The 23,390-nt window shown below is 40.9% G+C and overlaps 2 protein-coding genes across 2 annotated transcripts in view; one reads left to right on the top strand and one right to left on the bottom strand.

Moving 5' to 3' along the window:
- The window catches only part of SLC2A12 (solute carrier family 2 member 12), a 72,579-nt gene extending 51,966 nt beyond the window's left edge, over positions 1-20,613 (top strand). The window contains exons 3-5 of the mRNA XM_006059288.4: positions 302-424; positions 4,456-4,588; positions 16,629-20,613. Coding sequence (XP_006059350.4) covers positions 302-424; positions 4,456-4,588; positions 16,629-16,782 — 410 coding nt within the window. The 3' untranslated portion in view covers positions 16,783-20,613. The remainder of the gene's footprint in view (positions 1-301; positions 425-4,455; positions 4,589-16,628) is intronic.
- Positions 20,614-20,826: 213 nt separating this feature from the next.
- The window catches only part of TBPL1 (TATA-box binding protein like 1), a 38,918-nt gene continuing 36,354 nt past the window's right edge, over positions 20,827-23,390 (bottom strand). The window contains exon 7 of the mRNA XM_006059286.4: positions 20,827-21,014. Within this exon, the coding sequence (XP_006059348.2) occupies positions 20,935-21,014 (80 nt within the window). The 3' untranslated portion in view covers positions 20,827-20,934. The remainder of the gene's footprint in view (positions 21,015-23,390) is intronic.

Genomic DNA, 23,390 nt, shown 5'->3' on the forward strand with positions numbered 1-23,390 from the left:
CAGAGCCTCAGAGCTGCCTCCTGTCGTGGGCAGGTGGCCCCAGCCTCTGTGCTTACCATTTGCAGTTCTCAGGGCAGTGTCTCCTGACCCAGGTTGCTCCCCTACTTCCAGGGACCCTTGTCAAGCTCCCTCAGTTTCTCACTCGACTGGAGAGAAAAGAAAGCACATCCCTCCTCCTTCCTCATGTAGAAGGACACGGCCCTGCAACCACAAATCTCGCAGAGGTCAGTGAGCTGGCTGTCAGCTTCAGTGGATTTTCCATTATTTTGCTGTTCCCCGTCCACTCTTCCCTTTCTTCCAGTGCCCTGGTTGGTGCTGAGCGAGATTTTTCCCGGAGGAATTCGAGGACGTGCCATGGCTCTAACTTCCAGCATGAACTGGGGCATCAATCTCCTCATCTCTCTGACATTTTTGACGGTGACGGGTAAGAACTTGCTTTTCCCTAAGGCCTTTTATGCTCTTAGGACAGGTGTTAGGGAAGTACATCACCTGAAAAACACTTTCTTGTCAACATTTTCAAACACTCAAAAGTAAAGAGGATGGCCGTGAACCTGGTGTACCAACCACCCAATTTAAACAATTATCAATCCTTAATTCAGTCATGACCCCACTTGTTCTGCCCACAAATTACCTTAAGTCATGTTTCAAACACATCTCTAAAGTTTCAACAGAGACCTCTAAAAGATAAGACATTTAAATACTGTGACTACAATGGCATTTTCACCCCTAAAAATAATAGTACTAATAATCCCTGGTATCAAGTATCCAGTCTGGGTTCACATCCTTTCAATTGTTTTATAATTATTTTTTATACTTTATTTGAATCACAGTTCAAATAACTGATTTACAGTTGATTGGTATGTCTCATAATTTACAGGTTTCAACTCTATGTTTCTTCCCTCCCCACACTTTATATTTTTAATAAAGAAGCTGGGTCATTTGTTTCATAGACTTTTTCCCAGGCTGGTTTTGCTGATTGTAGTCATATCATATGACCTCCTGTCCTTTGTCTTTTTCCTGTAAACTGCTATTTATCTGTGAGTGCTCAGTCACTCAGTCATGTCTGACTCCTTGTGACCCCATGGACTGGAGCCTGCCAGGCACCTCTATTCATGGGATCTTACAGGCAAGAATGTTGGAGTGCGTTGCCATTTCCTTTTCCAGGGGATCTTCCCAACCCAGGGATCTAATCCGAGTCTTTTGTGTCTCCTGCATTGGCAGGTGATTCTTTACCCCTAGAGCCACCTGAGAAGCCTATATATCTGTAGAGGCTGGAAAAGATTTAGCTTTTCTTGTTTATTTGGAAACCCCTTCCCAGGTGATGGCGTGTGTCCTGCTATTAGAGGCATGTCCTGTTTGTCTCCCACTTTGTCGTGCCTGCATCCTTTGAGGATCATTGCTCAGATCCATTATTTTCCTTCCATTATCCCTAAAAGACCCTGATGCTGGGAAAGATTGAGGACAGGAGGAGAAAGGGGCGACAGAGGATGAGATCATTAGATAGTATCATCGACTCAGTGGATATGAGTTTGAGCTAGCTCTGGGAGATGATGAAGGACAGGGAAGCCTGGTGTGCTGCAGTCCATGGGGTCACAGAGTCAGATACAACTGAGCGACTTAACAACAACTGAATTTTATCAGCAGTATTTCTCTAAGGAGAAAATTCTTCTCATTAGTTGTTTGCCTGCCCTGAAGTATGGATCATATACTAGATTCATATACTAGCAAGATTAATGTTTGAAACTTTCTCTTTATTTTCTAGTTTTCAAAATAATAAGGTGGCTCCCCAGCATCCTCAAAAACTGACTAATGAGTTTTCTTTATTTTATATGTATATGTATATATATAATGCATAAATTTTAAATAGTGTATATATAGAGAGATAATATATACATTTTCAGAAGTCGTTCATGAGTGCATACTTAGTCTCTCAGTCATGTCTGACTCTTTGCAACCCCATGAACTGTAGTCCACCAGGCTCCTTTGTCCATGGGATTTTCTGGGCGAGGATATTGAAATGGGTTGCCATTTTCTTCTCCAGGGGATGTATATTCAAAAAAATATATATCTAGAGGGAAAAACAAGAGTCTTTGAACTCATGTACTTCTGAATCTTGTTGACCACTTTTCTTTTTTCTTTTTTTTTTGTACATCTACTTTTGGAAGTGAACTTTTGGAGTTATTAATTAAACTTAGCTTGTGTTTTTAATAAAATTTTTAAATATTTATGTCCCACATTTTTGGAAATAGCCCAAGATAAAACAAAGGAACTGGTCATTTGCACCAGCCATACGTCTCCTGCTGAGATCACACACATAGATCCATGCCCTTCACCTTCTCTCTCTCTCTCTCACACACACACACACACCCTTACCTGACATTTATATAGAGAAAGAGAAATATAAAAGAAAGAATGGAAATGATGGAGGACAAGTAAAGATGACACAAATCTCTGGGAAGGATAGCTAATACACAGGATGAGCTGATGAAGACTCAAGTTCTGAGTGGACTTTTAGAACAAATGTTTGGAAAGCATATTCATTTATTAAAAAAAAAATCCTGGTATGATCTCAGACCTGTAGATGATATTTCATTGGACTAAGTTTGAAATTCTATACTTCTTTTCAAAAATCAGTTTTCCAAGTAAAAGATATAAGGGTTCTGCTTGACAGCAAGCCCTTGGGCACTGACTTTTAGTGCAATGTCAGCTGTAGCAATAAAAGAAGAATGTTCTGGAGACACAGACATACCCTCCTGTGGTCATAATACAGCTGGGTACTGCTTTCAGCTCTGAGTACAATATTTTTAGAGAGTTTCAGTGTGTCCCCCAAGGAGGGCACCCTGGGTGACATGGGCACGTGACCTATGGTCTGTGAAGAACAGTTGCAGGAGCTCGGGGTGTTTGACTTGGACAAGAGGATGCTCAGGAAGGGATGGAGGTGCATTCAAATATTTGCGGCATGTCTTGAAGAAGGAATGAGAAGGCTGATGCAGAGAACAAAACAGAGCCTCTGAACCCAAATTCCCAGAAGGGAGACTTGGCTTTAGAAACGAGTGAGGAGTATGTTTGAACAGACAGGGCTGATTCACAATGAAGGGTACATCTTTGTAAGTGGTGAGCTCCCTGTCACTGTTAAGTACTGAGACAGAAAAGGGGACAAGTTTGATGAGATGAGCTTTCCCCAACCACCACCTTCTACTTTTCTGATTTTATGCCCCAGAGAGGGAAGGAGGACCACATCTTTAAACTCTTTATTAAGTATTCGCTTGGGGGAAACCATGCATCATCAGCAAGAAAGGCAAGAGAGAGCAGACTTTAATTAAAATTGCCAGGAGGACTGCAGTGCTGGCCTTTTTTTCCTCTTGAACCCACCTCAGCACAGCTGGCCTACAAGTGCTTAATATGTGTAGATCCTTCCACTCTGCATTTACCAGACTGCCTTCTTGCATAATTGCTCGGTCAGTGTTCCTGACTGACTAGCTGTGATTTGTGGCCACTCCAAGGGCTATTTGCACTGTGTCAGTCTGTGGCTGGTCTGAGCCAGGCTCCTCGTCTCTGCTCCTGGCTACACTGGACTTTCTGTTGTGCACAGGATGCCGCAATACAAGGTCAGACTCAAGTGCATTGGGGGCCGCCTCTCACTAGCTACCTTACCTTGACCTTGGTCAGTACTACAAAGGGACAGTACCTCTGGCAAGAAGCCATCAGAGGAAACACTAGGTTAGCAGATAAGATCCATCAAAACCTGGAGGATCCTGCTTCTTCCTGATGCTTCTTAGCAAGTTAATATCCTTCATTCAAACCATTATCACTTTTTTCCCCTCTGAATCCAGGAAGCAGCATTGCAAATACAGTGCCAGCTACTAAAATGATGAAATGCTGCCAACATGAAGTGATTTATTCAAGTCAGAGTAAAGAAGGGGGAGCTCATTCCAAGAAGAGTCCATTTGTATAAATGTCTTTACAAATGTCGACCAAATAGAAACCAAACTGCTATGGCAGTGATTCCCAAGAGAGGAACTGTAGGGGGTGAGGAGAGAGGAGAGTGCCTACTTTCTGCTTTATGTGTTTCTGTGTTGTTTGAGGATAGCTTACTTTCAGCTTTATGTGTTTCTGTGTTATTCAAGATTCTTTTTGTTTGTTTGTTTTGCAACGAACATGTCTATTACCATTTTGAAAACAAAAAGTATGTTCACCAAGAAAATGGCATTGAGTTTAAATTGTGATCCTTACAAGACTGTTATTCACTTCACCAGGGAGAGCTAGGGTTGTTTGTGAAAATGAACCTTTCAGATGCTGGCTATATTTTTCATTTGTGATTGCTATTTCCCTGGCTACTACTGGCATGTTTGAAAATACATATGTTTTTATATGTGCCCTAAGAAGTGTCTATCCACAAATAGGATGGAAGCCACACAAAATGCATCTCTAACTAGTTTCTTTTGTCTCCCCCAGATCTCATTGGCCTGCCGTGGGTGTGCTTTATATATACAGTTATGAGTCTAGCATCCCTGGTTTTTGTTATTGTGTTTATACCTGAAACAAAGGGATGCTCTTTGGAACAAATATCAATGGAGCTGGCAAAAGAGTGAGTATTGCGTGCATTGCTCTCTGAACAGCACTCTTAGCTCAAAAATTCAGCTTTTATATACAATGAAATGATAATATCTGAAATTATTTTAGGATATATGCTTTGGTGGGGAACCATATCTCAAAAAATAATTCTAGTTTCTCTGCTATGTGTTTAATTTGCATAATTCACCTAAGAATTTAGAATAAGCATGGTTTTCTAGTCTTCCAAAGCTCTTTTCAGTAATGATTGAAGAACCTCTCCCGTCTCTGTGCCTCCGTCTCACAGGAGTGGTTTTTTTGTTTGGGGTTTCAGATTGGTCCCAGAATGACATGCTCACCCTGTGCTAAAACAGTGGGCTTCAGCCTTCTGTATCACACTGGTAGGTTTCTTGAAGCTCTAAACACGCATGAAGGCTAAGATTACCAGGAAAACTCTTGGGCTTAAATGTCTAGAATTATTCCAAATATGGCACAAAGTATGTTATGCAAGATGAAGAGTTTCCTAATGAATAGGCAATTAGAACACTGGTTAAATAAAACTCACATGGAGAGATTGCTTAAACAATTCAACACAGCAGTGGGCTGTAGAAAACCCCTGTTTTCTTTAGGAACGGAGCTCACAACTCTGAGTGATGAAACTGGCCTGCGGGAGGAGGCGATCAGTGCACAGAGGTCAGGCATGAAAGGGAACTTGCTACTCTTCCTAGCTTTTAATCATTCTACTTGAAATACAGGAATACTTGTGCTTAGGCTTTAACATAACAGGAGGAAAATACATATTTACAGTTTGATTTTCTTCTAAAAATACTTCCAGTACACTAGAGAGAAATGTTATGATGGCTAAAGAAATTTGTAAGCACAGTGATTCTTCTGCTTTTGTCTGAAGGAAGAATAAACTTGAGAGGTGAACTGACAGACACTGACAGGTATATGTGTGCAAATATATAGACTGAGTTTTTAATCCTGGTTTAAAAGTATTATAAAATAATTATTTGTTATTATTATTATTAGGGTATAAAGGAAGTAGGAGTACGGACGATTTTTACTTTGTACTTTATATACTTTAAAATGTTTTACAAGGAATTCTCTGGTCATTCAGTAATTAGGACTCAGTGCTCTCACTGCCAGGGCCTGGGCTCAGTCCCTGGTTGGGGAACTAAGATCCCATAAGCTGAGTGGGGCAGCCAAAAACAAACAAACATAAAAAGGCTTACATTTTAAAGACATTTCCTTTTAGTAAGCAGAAAAACTTTTCTCTTAATTCAGCATAAATATCAACTGTAAGGCTAATTTTTGATGCAGATAAGGCCTTATTTTAAAAGTATTCAATGAAAATGAAAATTATTCACTTACAAAAAAATATATATATAGTTGTCATGAAAGCCAGATATCCCCTTGGCCTGGTCAGAGCATTGTCTGGCTCTATACAAGTTAAAGTCAAACAATTGGGTTTCTTGGTGAGCGCAGAATCTGAACAAGACAATTAATTACACATACATGATTTACATAAGGAATATCTTCAGACCTTAATAACACATTCATCTGTAGACTGGAAACATGTCTGACAGAGGCAGGCCTTTTCCGGAACTGAGATGCCAGGACCCTGTTGACATCCACCTCTGTTGGTCACCCTTTACTTCTCATCCTCTCCTAAGAGCTTGTTTCACATCAGTGGTCTGTTTAGATATAAAACCTTCTCCCCAGATGTAGTGGCTTGAAATACACTAGTTGCTATTTCCCATGATTCTTTGGTTTGGCTGGGTGGGGCCCCTGCTCATTTCGCCTGAGCTCAGTCATGTGACTCCAGCATCAGCAGGAAGGGCAGCTGGTGGAAGATGCTGACATAGAGGGGAGTTTCAGTTCTCTTCGGGTGGCCTCATCCTCCATGAGGCTAATGTAGCTTCCTCACCTGTCAGACTCGGGGCAGCATTCCCAGGTAGTGGAGGCAGAAGCTGCAAGGTTCCGTGAGGTTTCCATTCTGGAAGTCCCGCTACATCACTTCCATCAATTTCTATTGTCAGTACAAGTCCTAAGGCCAGCCCAGATTCACATAGAGAGTGACTTATGTCTTGATGAAATGAAGGGCAAAGGTCTTTTGTTTGTTTGTTTGTCACATTTAACCTATCACATCTATTCTTTCTTTTTTTTTTTTTAAAGTCATTTATTTATTTGGCTGCACCAGGCCTTAATTGCAGCATGTGGGATCTAGTTCCCTGCTGCTGCTGCTGCTAAGTCGCTTCTTGGTGAGAAGTCGTGTCCGACTCTGTGCGACCCCATAGACGGCAGCCCACCAGGCTCCCATGTCCCTGGGATTCTCCAGGCAAGAATACTGGAGGGGGTTGCCATTTCCTTCTCCAATGCATGAAAGTGAAAAGTTAAAGTGAAATCACTCAGTCGTGTCCAACTCTTAGCGACCCCATGGACTGCAGCCTACTAGGCTCCTCTGTCCATGGGATTTTCCAAGCAAGAGTACTGGAGAGGGGTGCCATTGCCTTCTCCACTAGTTCCCTGAGCAGGGAATGAACCCAGGCCTCCTGCGTTGGGAGCTCAGACTCTTTGCTACTTTGGACTGTGAGGGAAGTCCCACCCCTACTGTTTCTTGAAAGTCTTTTACCTCCTGCATGCATGCTAAGTCACTTCAGTCATGTCCAACACTTTGCAACCCTATGGACTGTAGCCCGCCAGGCTCCTCTGTCCAAGGGATTCTCTAAGCAAGAATACTGGAGTGGGGTGCCATTTCCTTCTCCAAGGGATCTTCCCAACGCAGAGATCGAACCCGCATCTCTTACTTCTCCTGCATTGCAAGTGGATTCTTTACCACTAATGCCACCTGGGAAACCCTTTTACCTCCTAAGAAACAGTTTTTCCCCCTGGGGCTTCTTCTCCTACCTCGTCAACTCTTAATTCCTTCTTTCTCCTTCTACTCTTACATGATAGTTATCTTTGATATCTTAGCCACACATCCTTTTGCCTTAAGGCCAAATCTTCATCTTCAAAGCCTTGAGTAACCCTAGCCCTGGATAGTATTCCTTTCTCCTGGATCTTCAAGATTTTCTAGTCCTATTTTCTTTTTATGTTGCCCTAGCTAAAATTCTTGTGGTTTTACTTCCTTAAGTACGTTATAAAATTTTGGTTTCCAGGGATGGTCTTGACCCATTATCTTTCTTTTGTAACTTCTACAGTGCCTAGATTAAAATTGATTCCTAGTGGATGACTGAAAAACATCCACCATGTGGTCCGTCAATCCAAAGCTGAATTCACTGTATGTGGGTATTAAATTGCAGACAACAATATAAATCATAACAGGTTTTGATCTGTGGATCATAGGATGAGATTTAATCTATGACCTAGCAGTCTGTGCAACGAGAGATGAAAGAGGTATGTGTTCAGAAAAGGGAGATGAATGGGCTTCACCATTCTGTTCCCTTCCCACAACTGCAGAGATTATTCATTCAGTTCTTTGTTGATGATCTACTATGGACTAGACACTGTATTAGGAAAGAACTGAAGGTATCCAGAGTTCATAACTTCCTTATTTGAAGAGACAGACCAGAAAACAGACCATTGCGATACACTGTGTTGGCAAGTGCAAAGGAAGGTCACATGTATCGGGGAAGAGAATTCCTTTAAAGGTAAGGGTTCGTTACCATTCTGGTGAGCAGTATTAATTTAAAAAATTGAAGTAGGGAGAAAGCAGTAATGAATGAACTGAACAAGACTATGCATCACTCCTTATTGCACTCTTTTTTAAAAAGTCTGAAAGCAGAATGTTCTCAATGAATTAAAGTTAAGAAACTTTTAGATCTTTCTTTTTCATATGGGACTGTCAGAATGTATCGAATTTCAAACCAAATGAAAATTTGAAGACAAAACTTAAGAAAAGCCAGTCTTTCTATCCAGTAGACCTCCAGAATAAGGCATTCGTAAGAACATAGTGATATGGGTGGCTAAAATTCAACAAAACGTATGCATTAGAATTGAGGGTAGGGAAGAAATTCATCTAAATTAGCAAAATTCTGCATTATGAAATGTTTTTGAAAGAATCACATTTCTGTTCCTTTTGAGTCAAACAATTACTCAAACTTAAATCCATACCCTCTCCAAGAAAGTTTTACATTGCAAATTAGGAGAGATCCAAAAGCCAAAGGCAGACTCTTCTTATGCCAGGAGGTTGATGTAGAACAGATATAGATAATGGCACAGGTGTGAATTATGAAAGATGAGTTGGCAAAACACTTCTGCATTTTGAATTCATTTCTAGCAGCAGCAAGCAGCAGTATCTACCTGGGTTGCATTCTTGCAGAGAAGCCCAGTACCTGAGGGCAGAAAGGAAACAGTTGCTTTCAGAAATCTTGGTTAACTGATTTCTACAATACCAAAGAACCTGGGACAAGTCTTAGCTTGAAGCAGCAGATTGGCCAATGCTTTAAAAATTAAGAAGTAAGCAGCCTGAATGGTGTAAATTGACCAAAGTTATATACGAAGTATGGGTGTTAAACAAGGTTCCCTGGAGGGAAATGGTGGAGACAAAACTAGAAGTAAAATACATAATTTTATTGAAAATTTATTGAACTAGCTAAGTGAACATGGGGCGGCAGAAAGCCCCAGGGAACTTGAGAGGACGTGAAAGTTGAAGAAAACTTGAAGATGGAGGAAGGCCACAGCTGAGCTAAGAAAGTCTTCCTGAACTTAGAAGTTAGTGAAACAAAGAATCAACTTTTGTCACCAGGGAAACACAGAGTTCAGATGTTATGTCCAATGATTTTCTAAGCAAGAAAGGAAACTACTTATAATATCGAATTAACTTCAAATTTGATACTCCATTCCACTTAATATTTTCATTTCTCATATTTAGAGCTGGCTTCTTTTCCTTCTGTTTCTACAAGACTGAGAAAACACATCTTCTTCCAAAGTTGTTAAATTTTTTGTAAGATAAACAATGACTCAGCGGAGAGGTCAGAAAAGATCTCACTAATAATGTAATTTGAAAGGATTTTATTTTGAACTCATGCCCTGCCAGCTACAAACACAAAATGGGACACTTGCCATATGTGCTATTTCAGCTGTGACTTTCATTCTTTTCCTCAGTTTAAGTGGAAGCAATTAGAGAAACACAAGTTAATGTTTTGTAAATATTTTAGCTCTGAGGCTTAGATTATTTTTCACTTTTAGCAGCTAATTTTATGTGGCCATTCCTTCATTCATTCACACAAATTCATTTATTCTCTGAATGTTTACCAAGCATCTGTTCCATGCCACACACTGCTCTAAGTGCTATAACATTAATCAGTGAGCAAAGTGCCGTAAGAATTAAGATAGTAAATGTGTGTGTGTGTGTGTGTGTGTTGGGTGGGTACTTTGAATTGGTGATCTGAGAAGATATCCTGAAAGATAACATTTCAGATAAAAACTGAGTGCTAATCGTCAGTCCTGCAAAGAGAGAGGGAAAGAGAATTCATGCAGAGAGAATAGCTAGTGCAAAGGCTACAGTAACATACTTGACCTGTTCTAAGAACTGAAAGATGCCCAGGAGGAGGCTACAATCTTTGAGATTCAGTGAGAAAGTCAGTGGAAATGGATGTGTAGAGCTTCACAGACTGAGTGTGGATTTCATTCTAAGTGCAATGGGAAGCTACAAAAGTACTTTAAGCAGGGAAGTGATGTGACCTGATTTACTTTAAGGTGTGCCAAGCTAGTGTCTGCAGGCACACAGCTGCACATGGCAGAGAAAGCACACGAGCACAAGGCTGGGCCCCAGGTTCAATCCCCCTCATACCTCCAGGGCCCGTCCCATGCTGCCTGGCCATTGCCCGCATCCATTGTCTATGAACTGCCTCTCCTAGACAACTGCTCAACACCAACTCCTCTCTCTGGGAACTTCCCACCTCCTTGGTGGTGGTGGTTTAGTCCCTAAGTCATGTCCAACTCTTGTGACCCCATGGACTATAGCCTGTCAGGCTCCTCTATCCCTGGGATTCTGGACAAGAATACTGGAGTGGGTTGCCATTTCCTTCTCCAGGGGATATTCCTGACCCAGGAATTGAACCTGGGTCTCCTGCATTGCAGGAAGATTCTTTACTGACTGAGCAATGAGGAAAGCCCACCACCTTAGCCCTCCTCATTCCTGCTGACAGCCTTGCTTCTGACTCCACGGACGCATGCGTGCCCGTTCACTCAGTTGTCTATGACTGTTTTGTGACCCCACGGGCTGTAGCCCACAAGACTCCTCTCTCCATGGAATTCTCCAGGCAAGAAAACTGGAGTGGGTTGCCGTTTCCTTCTCCAGGGGATCTTCCTGACCCAGGGATTGAACCCAAGTCTCTTGTGTCTCCTTCATTGGCAGGCGGATTCTCTACCACTGAGCCATCTGGGAAGCCTCTACTTCTGACTTCACGGAAGAAATGAACACAATCAGAAAGGAAACTTCCCTAACCTTCCACCTCACCCTCATCTCAGTGTCTGTATTGAAATATAGTACCATCCCTCCAGGTTCTACCTTTAACTTATTGCTACATGAAGGTGACCACTTCACACCCTCTTCTCTTCGCTTTTCCAGAACATTCCCCAGCAGTACTCCTGGTCCACCCCTATCCATATCTTCCTTCTCTCCTGGATCTTTCCTTCTCATCAGCAGAAAGATCTTATGTGATTTTTCCCCCCCATCTTAAACAAAAAAGTCTTTTGGTCCCATTTTCGTCTCTAGGTTTTGCTCTGCTGTCATTTATTTTCATGTTTTATTTGCCATTATTTGTAGCAAAGTTCTTCCAGAGTTGTCTCTATTCCCTGTCAGCAATTCCTCTCTTCCTATTCTCTCATGAACCTGCTCCAGTGAGCAGACTTTTTTGGTCACTACTCCACTGACATTGTTCCTTTTAACATCCAGGTTACTCCGCGTTGCTAAACCCAGTGCTCAGTTCTCGGTCAGCATCTAAATGGCTGGGATAGTGACCATCACCAGCATGGACTGGGGTGAGCATGTCCTTCTTTCCAAGACCCTTGCTTCACTGCCTTCAGGGACCAACTTCCTGGTTGTCTTCTGCCACTCGCTCCTTCTCAGCATCCTCTGCTGGATCCATCTCCTGTTTCACGGTCTTAAAGTTGGCGTGCCCTGGGGCTTCATCCTCTCATCACCTCTCTGTCCCTCAATGGCTCATTGATCTTAAAGCCATGGCACTTATACTATCCATATGCCACTGATTTCAACATTTATACCTCTAGCTTCAATATCTTTCCTGAATTCAAGTCTTGTTTATTCAACTCTTTGCTCTACACCTTTTTTCAAATGTCTAACAAATCTTTCAAACTGAGCATGATCTAAATTCAACCCCAATGCCCCCCAAACCTACTCCACTCACAGACATCCACCTCACTTGAGGTCAACCTTATCCTTCTACTTGCTCTGGCCACAGACCTTCGAGTCTTCCCTCTCCTTCCCTCCCACTCCATGTTCAATCTTTCAGAATATAGTGTTGGTTCTTATTTCAAAATACATCTAAAACCTGGCCATCTTCACTGTTCTTTCCCTGATCTGAGTCACTATGCTCTCTCCTGTATTACTGTAGTAACCATCTGTGCATGCTCATTCTCTTCAGTCATGTCCAACTCTCTGAAACCCTATGGACTATAGCCCACCAGGCTCCTCTGTCCATTGGGATTCTCCAGGCAAGAATACTGGAGTGGATTGCCATGCCCTCCTCCAGGGGATCTTCCCAACCTGGGGATTGAACCCACATCTGCCTTCATCTCCTGCATTGCAGGTGCATTCTTTATCCACTGAGCCACCTGAGACCCACCTAACTGGTCCTGTTTTCAGACTCCATCCCCTCCAGTGTTTTCAGCACAGCAACCAGTGACCCCTTTAAATGTGATCAAGCCATTGCTTTGCTCAACTCTGCCAGCAGCTTTGATGGCCCATGTTGTTCAGTTGCCAAGTCACATCTGACTCTGCAACCCCACGGGCTGCAGCACACCCAGCCTCCCTGTGCCTTACCATGTCCCGGAGTTTGCTCAAATTCACGTCCATTGAATTGGTGATGCCATCCAACCATCTCGTTCTCTATCATCCCCTTCTCCTCCTGCCTTCAATCTTTCCCAGCCTCAGGGTCTTTTCTGATGAGTCAGCTCTTTGCATCAGGTAGCCAAAGTATTGGAGCTTCAGATTCAACTTCAGTCCTTCCAATGTGTATTCAGGCCCATGCAGGTCTACATACTCTACCACTCTTCCCCACTTTCACTCTTACCAGCTGTATAGGTCATTCTGCTGTATCCCAAACACACCAGGAAATGGTTAAGACTCAGGGTCTCTGCCCTAGTTTTTGTATACTTAGTTCACTGTAGTTTCCCAGCACCTGGAATAATTTCTTTGCATATAATTGAAGCACATTATTGAAAATGAATGGATGAATGAATGAATTCAATATAGGAGTAAGGTAATGAAGTAGTGGGGCTTCTCCAGTGGCTGGGCAGCAAAAGAATCTGCCTGCAATGCAGGAGATATGGGTTCAACCCCTGGGCTGGCCAGATCCCCTGGAGAAGGAAATGGCAACCCACTCGACTACTCTTACCTGGGAAATCCCATGGATGGAGGACCCTGGCAGCTACAGTCCATGAAGTTGCAAAAGAGTTGGACATGACTGAGCAACTAAACCACAGCAATGAAATAGTCAGGATAATAACTAAATTTTTAGCTTGAGAAGCTGCATGGATGGTAAAATGGGGGAGCCTGAAAGAGAACTTGGTTTCAGAGCTGGAAAGATTTCAGAGATGTCCATTTGACATCAGATGGATGTGTATTCATTGGCAGCTGGATATATGAGATTCTGGAGACATTCAGAGTCTGGGTCAGATTTGGGAATAAATGGTATGTAGGTTATGGAACCAGATGAGATCATCTAGTCAGAGAGCAGAGCAAAGAGAATGAGATCCAGGACCAAGCCCTAGTTTATGCCAACATTCAGAGAACAAGCAGGGGAGAGTGAGCATGGAAAGCTCTGAAAAGGCGCCAACAGTGGGGTTGGAGAGGAGCCCGGAAAATATGGAATCACTGAAGCCAGAAGGAGTGTTGTGGGAAGGTGGCACCAAATGATGTTAAATGCTGCGGAGTGGCCAAGTACAAAGAGGGGTGGTGACTACGGGTTGCTGGGTACAGTCTCAGTGGGGTTGGGAGGACAGAAGGGACCAAGGAGGCTTGAGAGTGAAAGTTTGTGAAGACATCAGCTACAGTCCAGTTTTGCTGGGAATGGGAACAAACAAGATGATCACCGTCTTGACTGTCTTAACCCATCACCGCTCCTTTCACAAGCCTCCCATGTACCCTCGGACCACTCTGCATTTCAGCTCACTCTCTCAAACATCTGCCAGGACTGGGAATCCACTGAAGAGTCATCGTCCACTTCCTTTCTTACGTTAGATTCCATGCACCACCCCTCCCTTTACCTTGTCCCCTCTCCCTTCATTGTTCAGGCAAATCTTAGTTAAGTCTATTCCTAATCAGGCAAATGTGATTAAGTCTGTTCTTAGCCTGTTTTTTCCCTGCATCTGAGGAACTACACATGGCTGGAGAAAATAGCCAACTGTGATAGGTGAGTCCAGTTTTGAATTGCTGAACGTAAATCTCAAGTAGGTTTCCAGGAATGTCCTTCTGCAGTTGGTTTCCCTACTGTCCTAGATGGCGACCTCACACTGTCACCTCTCAAACCTCCAGCATTCCGTCCCACTTCCTCACCCCCTGATGATGGTCTTGGCTTTTTAGTTCACACACACGCAAAAAGAGAGAGAGAGAGAAATAAAGAGCCCACCTCATGCTCTATGCCATCTACTAAACTACCTACATCTATGCCCGTTTTCTGCGTCTTGGTATAAAGGCCAATTCTTCCATTTGTCTTGAGTATGTTATCAATTTCCCCCTTCTATGGGATTATCTGGAGAAGGTGATGGCACCCCACTCCAGTACTCTTGCCTGGAAAATCCCATGGACGGAGGAGCCTGGTAGGCTGCAGTCCATGGGGTTGCTAGGAGTTGGACACGACTGAGCAACCTCACTTTCACTTTCATGCATTGGAGAAGGAAATGGCAACCCACTCCAGTGTTCTCGCCTGGAGAATCCCAGGGACGGGGGAGCCCGGTGGGCTGCCATCTATGGGGTCGCACAGTCGGACACGACTGAAGGGACATAGCAGAATGGGATTATCACTACACACACACACACAGCTACAGTACTTCCCATCCTAAACAAAATACCTCCCTAGACCTCAAATCTCAAATTCCCCTCAGGTACTACCCACTCCTTGCTCCCACTATTCAGTTACAGAGTATCTTGCTTGTTGTCTCCACACCCTCACCTCTCATTCAGTATTGAACTCACCCCACTCAGGTTTTCTTTCCTGCTTTCTTACTCCCCATTGACTTCTGCTGTTACCAAACCTGTTACGTTCCTGTTATGTGACTCAAGCAGTATGTGCCCAGTTCTCCATGCTCCCATCTTTAAACACTTTTTCTTCTACTTATCTTCTAGAATATTGTACTTTCTTGGTTTTCCTCCCCCATCAGTGACTCCCTGGTCTCCTTTGTTTCCCTTTCCGTCCGTCCTTCCTCCCTCCTTCCAAATACCATAATGCCCAGAGCTCCATCCTTGATCTCCATCTACACTCACTTCTTGGGTGTATTCCCCTGGCTTTATAAGCCATCCATAAATTGATGATACCCAAATGATTTTCTCTGGTCTCTGACCTTTTACCTGATTTTCAGTTCCCAAATCTGTCTACTTGACATCTTCGGTTAGAATGTCCATAGGCATCTCTAATTTAACATGACCTACACAGAACTCTGGATTCCCAGTACCATTGACCACCCTTCTCATATTTCCTCCACAAGTCTTTTGCTTGGGGGAACCTCTGAGGCCAGAGGCTTAGGACTCATCCATGCTGTTCCTTACACTTGTCAGTCTTGTTAGCTGTGAACATGTGAATATACACTTTCTACCAGTACTATTCTAACTCCAAGCCACCATCTTTTATCTGGACTAACCTCCAAACTAGTCCTCTTTCAACTTCCACCTTCTGCAGTCCATCCTCCATACAGCAGCTAGATGGATCTTTTTGTCGTTCTTCAGCTCAAAATCCTACTACATTTCAAATAAAATTCACGCTTCTTAACTATGGCTGCTACCTACCCCTCCAGCCTCACCTGTCATTCATGTATTCGCCATGTTCTAGCCATGCTGGACTGTCTGTAACATGGTCCTTAGTTGCAGTCCTTCACATGGTTTCCTCCCTAACTTCACTCCAGTTTCTGACCAAATGTCACCTCATCTTTGGAGATGCCAGCAGTATGATAAAGTCCTCCACATCCCCACTAAGTCATTCTTTTCCCCTTTCTTGGTTTACTTTTCTCATTAGCACTGTTACTAGTTGAAATCATATGCTTATGTGCTTGTCTCCTTTGTTAAGATTTAAGATCCTTGAAAGCAAGGTCTTTATCTACTCCAACCACAGAACACCTGGAATGTTGTAGCCACTCAACGAATTGGTTAAACCATAGGACAGTATATTTAAGGGGAGAGAAAGGTTCGAAGGTGGTCTTTTTAAAAGTAAACATAAAATATTGGACCATGTTTCTATGCTGATGGAAATAATCTTGTAGAAATGAATTTGTTAAAGCAGGAGCAAGCGAATAATGCAGAAAGCAGAATGTGTAGACGCAAATATAGGCATATTGGTAACCAGTCTGAGAAAAGGGGGGAAAAATAAGAGGATCTTGATTGTAATCTCCACTCATTCTACGTAAGACTATCCTTGGAATCCTTCCTTGCAGACAGGAATGCCGTGGTTGTTCTGAGAAGACACCCCACCTTACCCTTTGCATGAGATCGATCAAAGGTCTGTGGTGCCCGGAATTTCGTGACACATGGAAACTTTGCAATAAACATTGGTCTTTTTTGCACAGCTAAAACATTAAAGCCCCAGGGTGATTTTAAAAAATGATAGCCTGCACATTTTTTCCCCCCAAATACTGTAAATTAAGAATGACATTTTCATTAGTGCCTCTTTCTCTTTCAGGAACTATGTGAAAAACAACATTTGTTTTATGAGTCATCACCGGGAGGAATTAGTGCCAAAACAGCTTCAAAAAAGAAAACCCCAAGAGCAGTTCTTGGAGTCTAAAAAGCTAAGGGGTAAGGGACAGCCAAGGCAGCTTTCTTCAGAGGTCTAATGGCCTCAAAACCCTTCAAGTGTTGATACAGAAAGAGAGTACTTATGGTGTCTTCCTATCAATATGTGTTAGCCACTCCTGTGTTTTCTTTTCAGTGTCATAGAGCTAGTTTAAAAAGGATATCCTGAAATTATAGTCTTTACTCATTACCCCGCCCCCTAAAGGAGCCATGAAAGGTATTTGAGGAACAAGGTCCCAAGTGGTCTCTTTCTTACTCTGAGCAGGATACCAGGATAAAAATAATACCAGCTGGTTCAGTATTTTCCACCTTCTTCACAGAGGAGCCTTTGAAAGACGATAAACTAGTGATGAGAGCAACTTTTATCTTACAGTTTGTTATGCACAGAGGCCTGTTGTGGCTTTATTATTCAGACACATAAGTTGTCCGAACATAAGCTTACAGTTCTTTGCCTACCAAGACACTCCCCACACTAGGTCTTGTGTAAAAAAGAACCAAGACACAATACAGACAATTGCACACATGTTCTAGGTTAGGATGGGGTCCTGGTTAGGACTTTAGTGATCATTTCTAATTATAGTTCAACAACTATAAAGATTATCCATCTTATTTTATGAATCATGAACTACAATGTAATTCAAAATCCTCTTTTATGAATTTGATGTTAGTATTACAAAGTATTAAAAAAGAAGCAACTCTGCAATAGTTGAGAAAGATAAGCATTTTTCTATACATTAAAAAATATATGAGTAGAAAGGATACTTTCAAAATCGTGGGATCATATTTATTTAGTAGTAGTTGTTAGTAAACATGAGAAAAGAAGGAGTCAGGTCATTAGGTTATTTATCCAAATCTGTAAGTAATTAGGTTTGAGTTACTAAGTTAAGCTTGCACACGTCTCTCTTTGTAAGGCTTTCATAACTTAGAGCCATAGTTTCCTGCAGTTCTTCACACGCCTCAGGAATATCACTACCTCAAGTTACAGCCTATGGGCTATAACTGATGCTGACTTTCAGATGCTTGCAGACATAATAAATGACATCTGGACATTGGGACAATTCCCTCACTATGTTCTTTTCTATGATGAAACAGAGATCACTGACTGTACCAAAAACTTGGGTTTTCACCCACACAGTAATGGACTGCTCTTTTCTGTACTGCACCAGTTGAATTTTAAGATGTGGGGAGGCATTTTACCAATACAATTTGGTACACTGGTAGAAAATCTACAATAAAAAATCTCAAACCATTTATGCAGTAATCCATTAAGTGACTTAAGCTATGGGAAACACACACAAAATATATTGAACAACCTAAGTTGAAAAAGAATACAAAAATATGATTACCCTGAAGAAAAGAGAATCCTCAGAGTCAAAAGCCCTTTTCATTTAGCCTGAAATTTTTGTATCGGCCCGTAACAAACTGTCCCAGTTTGATATAAGGAAGTAAGATCTACTGCAGCCCTTTATAATGAAGTGGTCAGACTTCAGCCTCTGTAAGCAACAGTAAAACTGTATTATCAGAAACTCAGGAGAATGACTAAAAGCCCTGGTGCTGAAAAACACTATCTTCATTAAAATTGGCAGGGCAACTTATGAAGAAAGATCTGCAATCTCCATTCTGCACAGTACATTTCTCACGCAAGTTAGAGCATGCATTGTTCATTTGTTCTGGAAGAAGGGAAAGTATGTTCTGTAGAGGTAATCGATTGAAGAAATTTATTAAGAACCTTCAGTGGAATTATATGCTGACATTAAAAAAGGTCAAGACAGGTAATTAATCAGTATGATTTTTTTTTTCTTTGCCAAGCATCACAGATTGTAAGATACTAACAAAACTGTTAAACTGTGCAAGTTCAAACACTGTGTATCCATTAGCTATTTCATGGCTTAGCCATGCATTATAAATGGGCAGGAAACGGTTTATAAACTTAGTAGGTTTATCATTAAGTGATTTCAACTTCAGTATCTTAAACATTCTATTTTTCTTTTATTATTCAGAATCTGTAATGAAACAATTCTATTTTGAAGCTAATTTTTACCTAATACAACCCCAACTACAGCATTTTCACTTTCAAAAATAAAAAGGGGTAATACTTACAATTTTTATGTATATATTTACAGTCTTTATTTATAAAAAAAAAATGTACAGCACTTGTGAAAAGCCAGAAGACATCAGACACACTCATTTCTTACCAGCTTTAAGTCTAGTGGGTCACACCTATGGCACTTTGCCAGGTGACGAGCAGCAGCCCTGAAACCAGACCAGTCGGATTGTCTTTCTTCCACTTTTCTGAGAAAGCGTTTTGATGAGCTACTGATCTACCTAGTTTTCAAGTCACTCCAATACTGAAAAATCTTAGAACATTTGGATCTGCATCTTGGCTATATCATCTTGTTCCCCTCCAGCCCTCCTTCTCTTTTTCCTTTTCTGTGAACACTGCAGAACAGGAGATCACTTAATTACTGTTAATTAAGTTTAAGTGAAAGCTCAAATTTTTCAAACAGTCTGCCCAGAACCTATAATTTTCATTGAATTTTATTCTGTATATATTTTATGAGGCTACCTAAACACAAACGTAAAAAGTGAGAAAGAAGTCTGAAAATCACAATTAAGTCTCTCCCAAGAGAGAAAATATAAAAGTTAGCCCTTGCCTCCAACTTATGAAGAGTCAGAGGAAGGGCAGGGGAAGGTATTGAGAAGACAAAGATAAACATAAAATAATATGTATTGTTCAGTACAGTTTTCAAGATTTTAGAACATGGTAGGGAAAATGTACTAGAATATAGAGGTTAAAGTGTTCCAATTTTTCACAAAGGTTCCAAAACATTTTGGAAATTCAAGGTTTTAGTGGAAGACTATGTTGTATTATTATCTCTGTTAATGTTAACTGAGAACTAATATGACTCTCCACTTAGTTTGATTTCTAGGTAAAATCATTCTTAGTTAATACTCAATTGGTCGAGCACCACTACAGCTTGATACTGTTATTACCATTCCCGGGCTCATGGGTGAGCCAGAGTCACTGGTTCACAAATGCGTATTTCCTGTTAACTTTAAAGGCGCAATTCCATGTATTGAATAGTCACTCTTTAGCTTCATTCAATAAGACACAGCAAGGGGAAAGACTTATCTTGCAAAATGGCTTTCAAGTTCAAGTTGAACTGCAGTATTAATATAGTCACACTGGGGCACTTCTTGTTAAAACAGCACGTTTCAACTTCTGACAAGACTCCTAATATACAGCCTTGAGTATCAACCTCAGATTATTCTTTTCCTATAACCAGAGTTGAGTCTTTCCAGAATAACAAAGGTACATATGAGGTACAACCCATCACAGCTTTTCTTGTATTTATCTTGTAGGTAATAAGAGGTTTCTTTTTTTTAAAACTACAATTCTGCAACTTTTAAAAGATGGTTAACATTTTCTACCATGTTAAATTAGCAACATAAAACATTATGCTTAATCTATACAGTTCTACTCTGGTTCCCTACAATTTATATACAGGTTTTCATTTCTAATCTTCAAGAAAAAAAAAAAAATTCCTATTTGATATTTGGTAACAGAGCATTAAAAGATACTATACACATGTGGCATATTTACAAAATACACTTCAAAACGAAGCTGACACACTTTAGCAAAAGTCTAAGCTTGCATAGATTAAAAAAAAGAATTATGAATACAATTTTTGTTAAAATAGAAAAATGGGGAATAAAAGTTATAGAATGGATATGAAGAGAGATTTTTTCCAAACTTTTATTTGTGCACATTCAATTGAAAAAGATAACTTTTACAGGTTCTTTGGTGCCCATATTCAGCATACAAAAATGTAAAAGACTATTCACAAATAAAACACATTAGCTCAAACTGGGAAAAAAATAATGACAACAACAAAGCGATCCGCGGTAGTGCCCACGGTGAAAGCTCCGCTCATGGGGACATGGAATCACTGCGAAAATAAATAGAAATGTCCTTTTGTAAAAGCAGCAATGTCGTGTCTTGTAAACTTCCTTTTTATATTACAGCAAGGTTTGAAATAAAATCCAAAGGGCCTGGAGCTTACACTGTAGCCGTGAAAGAATAAAAGAGTCTATTTCCTCAGTTACTGTTGGTCCGGTTTTCCTTTTGAGTCCAATGTGCAGCAGGTTTTAAAAGGTGCTCAGTTAAGGATTCTAACCAATTAAGTGGTGAATTATAAAATCTCTTTCCTGCTTTCAAACACAAATGGGTAAATCTGTTCCACAGCAGTAGCAACAGCCTTTACATTGGGTCCTGCAACAACACAATGGAGGAAGAGGTGAGAAGAGGCAGAAGAAAACTAGGAAAAGCTGATTTCCCAGAATTACAAAGAACTGAGTACTTTAGAATATCAGGTTGTTCTTTTAAAAATCTACACTTATATAACTGTACACACAGTAAGAACCAAGAAATACAATTTTTTACAAACAATTAAAGGGAATCAAACATAAAATGATGTTATTCATCTTGGTTTGGGCACCATTGTGAAAATAAAGTATATTAAACACAAACACATACAAAGTCACAGAGGAAATACGAATTGCTAAAATATGCTCATTAAAGGAAGGGAAAACAAACGGAACTAGACAACTATTAATAATATTATCCTTTTGGTCCCTGTAGCCTGGCTTCTGGTTAGGCTACGACTAAAGCTCATCACAGGAGTATCAAGGAACCCAGCAGAAGTAAACAAAGCTGCCACCCGAGTTGGGAAACCAGAGGGCTGTTATAAACTGCACAGTCTGAACATCCCCACAGATTTACCACTATCTGGTATTCACATCTTTATTACTAATCTGGTCATTCACCCTTACAGCTTACTTCCCTGGTGGCTCAGTGGAAAAGAATCTGCCTGCCAAAGCAGGAGACGCCAGTTTGATTCCTGAATTGGGAAGATCCCCTGAGAAGGAAATGGCAACCCACTTCAGTATTCTTGGCTGGGAAATCCCATGGACAGAGGAATTTGGCAGGATACAGTTCATGGGGTCCCAAAGAGTCAGACACAACTTAGTGACTGAACAATAACTGCCAACTAAAAACAAAAAAGCACCAGAGGATGGGTAATGTAATATATTTATTAATCCATACAATGCTAAGAATAACTTTAAAATAAGTAAGCTTTCATCTAAATAGGTAAAAATATATATAGAAAAGAAAGTGAAAAATAGTTTCATAAAATATATTTTGAATAAATACATAAATACATGTATTTTCCCCCACTAACATTTACACTTACTTTTTGAAAGATCCTAAAAATGTACATATGCATCCACTGGGAACCCTTTCCTGACTCACCTCAGTCCCTCCAGAGACTACAGCTCTGCCTGTCGGGACCACTCAGAATGTGTCCACTGAACCAACAGATCAGAGGGTATTCCAGATGTTAATATATAATGCATAATAGGTAACCAGGTCAATGGTCTTCAGTTTGCCATTGTGTTAATTATCTATTAACTTAATATATATATATATATTTTACATAAGCATTATTTTATTCCATACTTCTTGTTGTTTTGTCACTAAGTCGTGTCTGACTTTTTTGCAAACCCATGGACTGTAGCCCACCAGGCTCTTCAGTGCATGGGATTTCCCAGGTAAGAATACTGGAGTGGGTTGCTATGTCCTTCTCCAGGGAATCTTCCCAACCTAGGGATCAAACCGAGTCTCCTGCTTGACAGGCAGATTCTTTACCATTAAGCCACCAGGGAAGCCCAATTCTATACTTAGCAAGGACTCTATATATTTTAGAACCTCTGTGAAATCTGAGCTCCAAACTGTACAAACCCAAAGAAGGAAAGAAAGAAAAATCATCTTGCCATGATCCTGGCAAGAGCCTTTAAAAGTATCCAAGGAAGATGTGAAAACCCAAGGATGAATAAAAACTAAAGCCTTTCTACTGAAGGTTTATAGGTGTATTTTCCTTTAAGGATTAATGGAATAAAAAGAAAATTCAAGGACCTAAAGAAGTTTTCCTTAATTTTGCCAAAGGTTGGACCTGACTCCAAAGTACTGTCTGCTGCTGCTGCTAAGTCACTTCAGTCGTGTCCGACTCTGTGCGACCCCATAGACGGCAGCCCACCAGGCTCCCCCATCCCTGGGATTCTCCAGGCAAGAACACTGGAGTGGGTTGCCATTTCCTTCTCCAATGTATGAAAGTGAAAAGTCAAAGTGAAGTCGCTCAGTTGTGTCCGACCCCCAGCGACCCCATAGACTACAGCCCTCCAGGCTCCCCCGTCCACAAGAGTACTGGAGTGGGGTGCCATGAACAATTTATAACCACAATACCATTTAAAAAAAATCACCCTGCATGCTAAATGCTACCCTTTGACATCTATGCCTACTCTTTTGAAATCGCCTCTTCCAAATAATTAAAAAGACTCAAAAGATATAACCAAAATACATATTACAAATAGATACCAATTATATTTGAATATTCTGCTCATGTAAAACCTCTATGAAGTTCATAAAATAGGCTTCTCTTGAGTATTTTAAATGCAAGACATCATAAACTTAAAAACAACATATAAAAACATATACTAGAATATTCTTAATTCCAAACTGAAAACCCAAATGCCCATGGAACAATAGATTCACACACTGGGTACTAAACAGCAATAAGAACGACTGATC

The sequence above is a fragment of the Bubalus bubalis genome, chromosome 10 (genome assembly GCF_019923935.1).
Source record: "Bubalus bubalis isolate 160015118507 breed Murrah chromosome 10, NDDB_SH_1, whole genome shotgun sequence".
Lineage (NCBI taxonomy): Eukaryota > Metazoa > Chordata > Mammalia > Artiodactyla > Bovidae > Bubalus > Bubalus bubalis.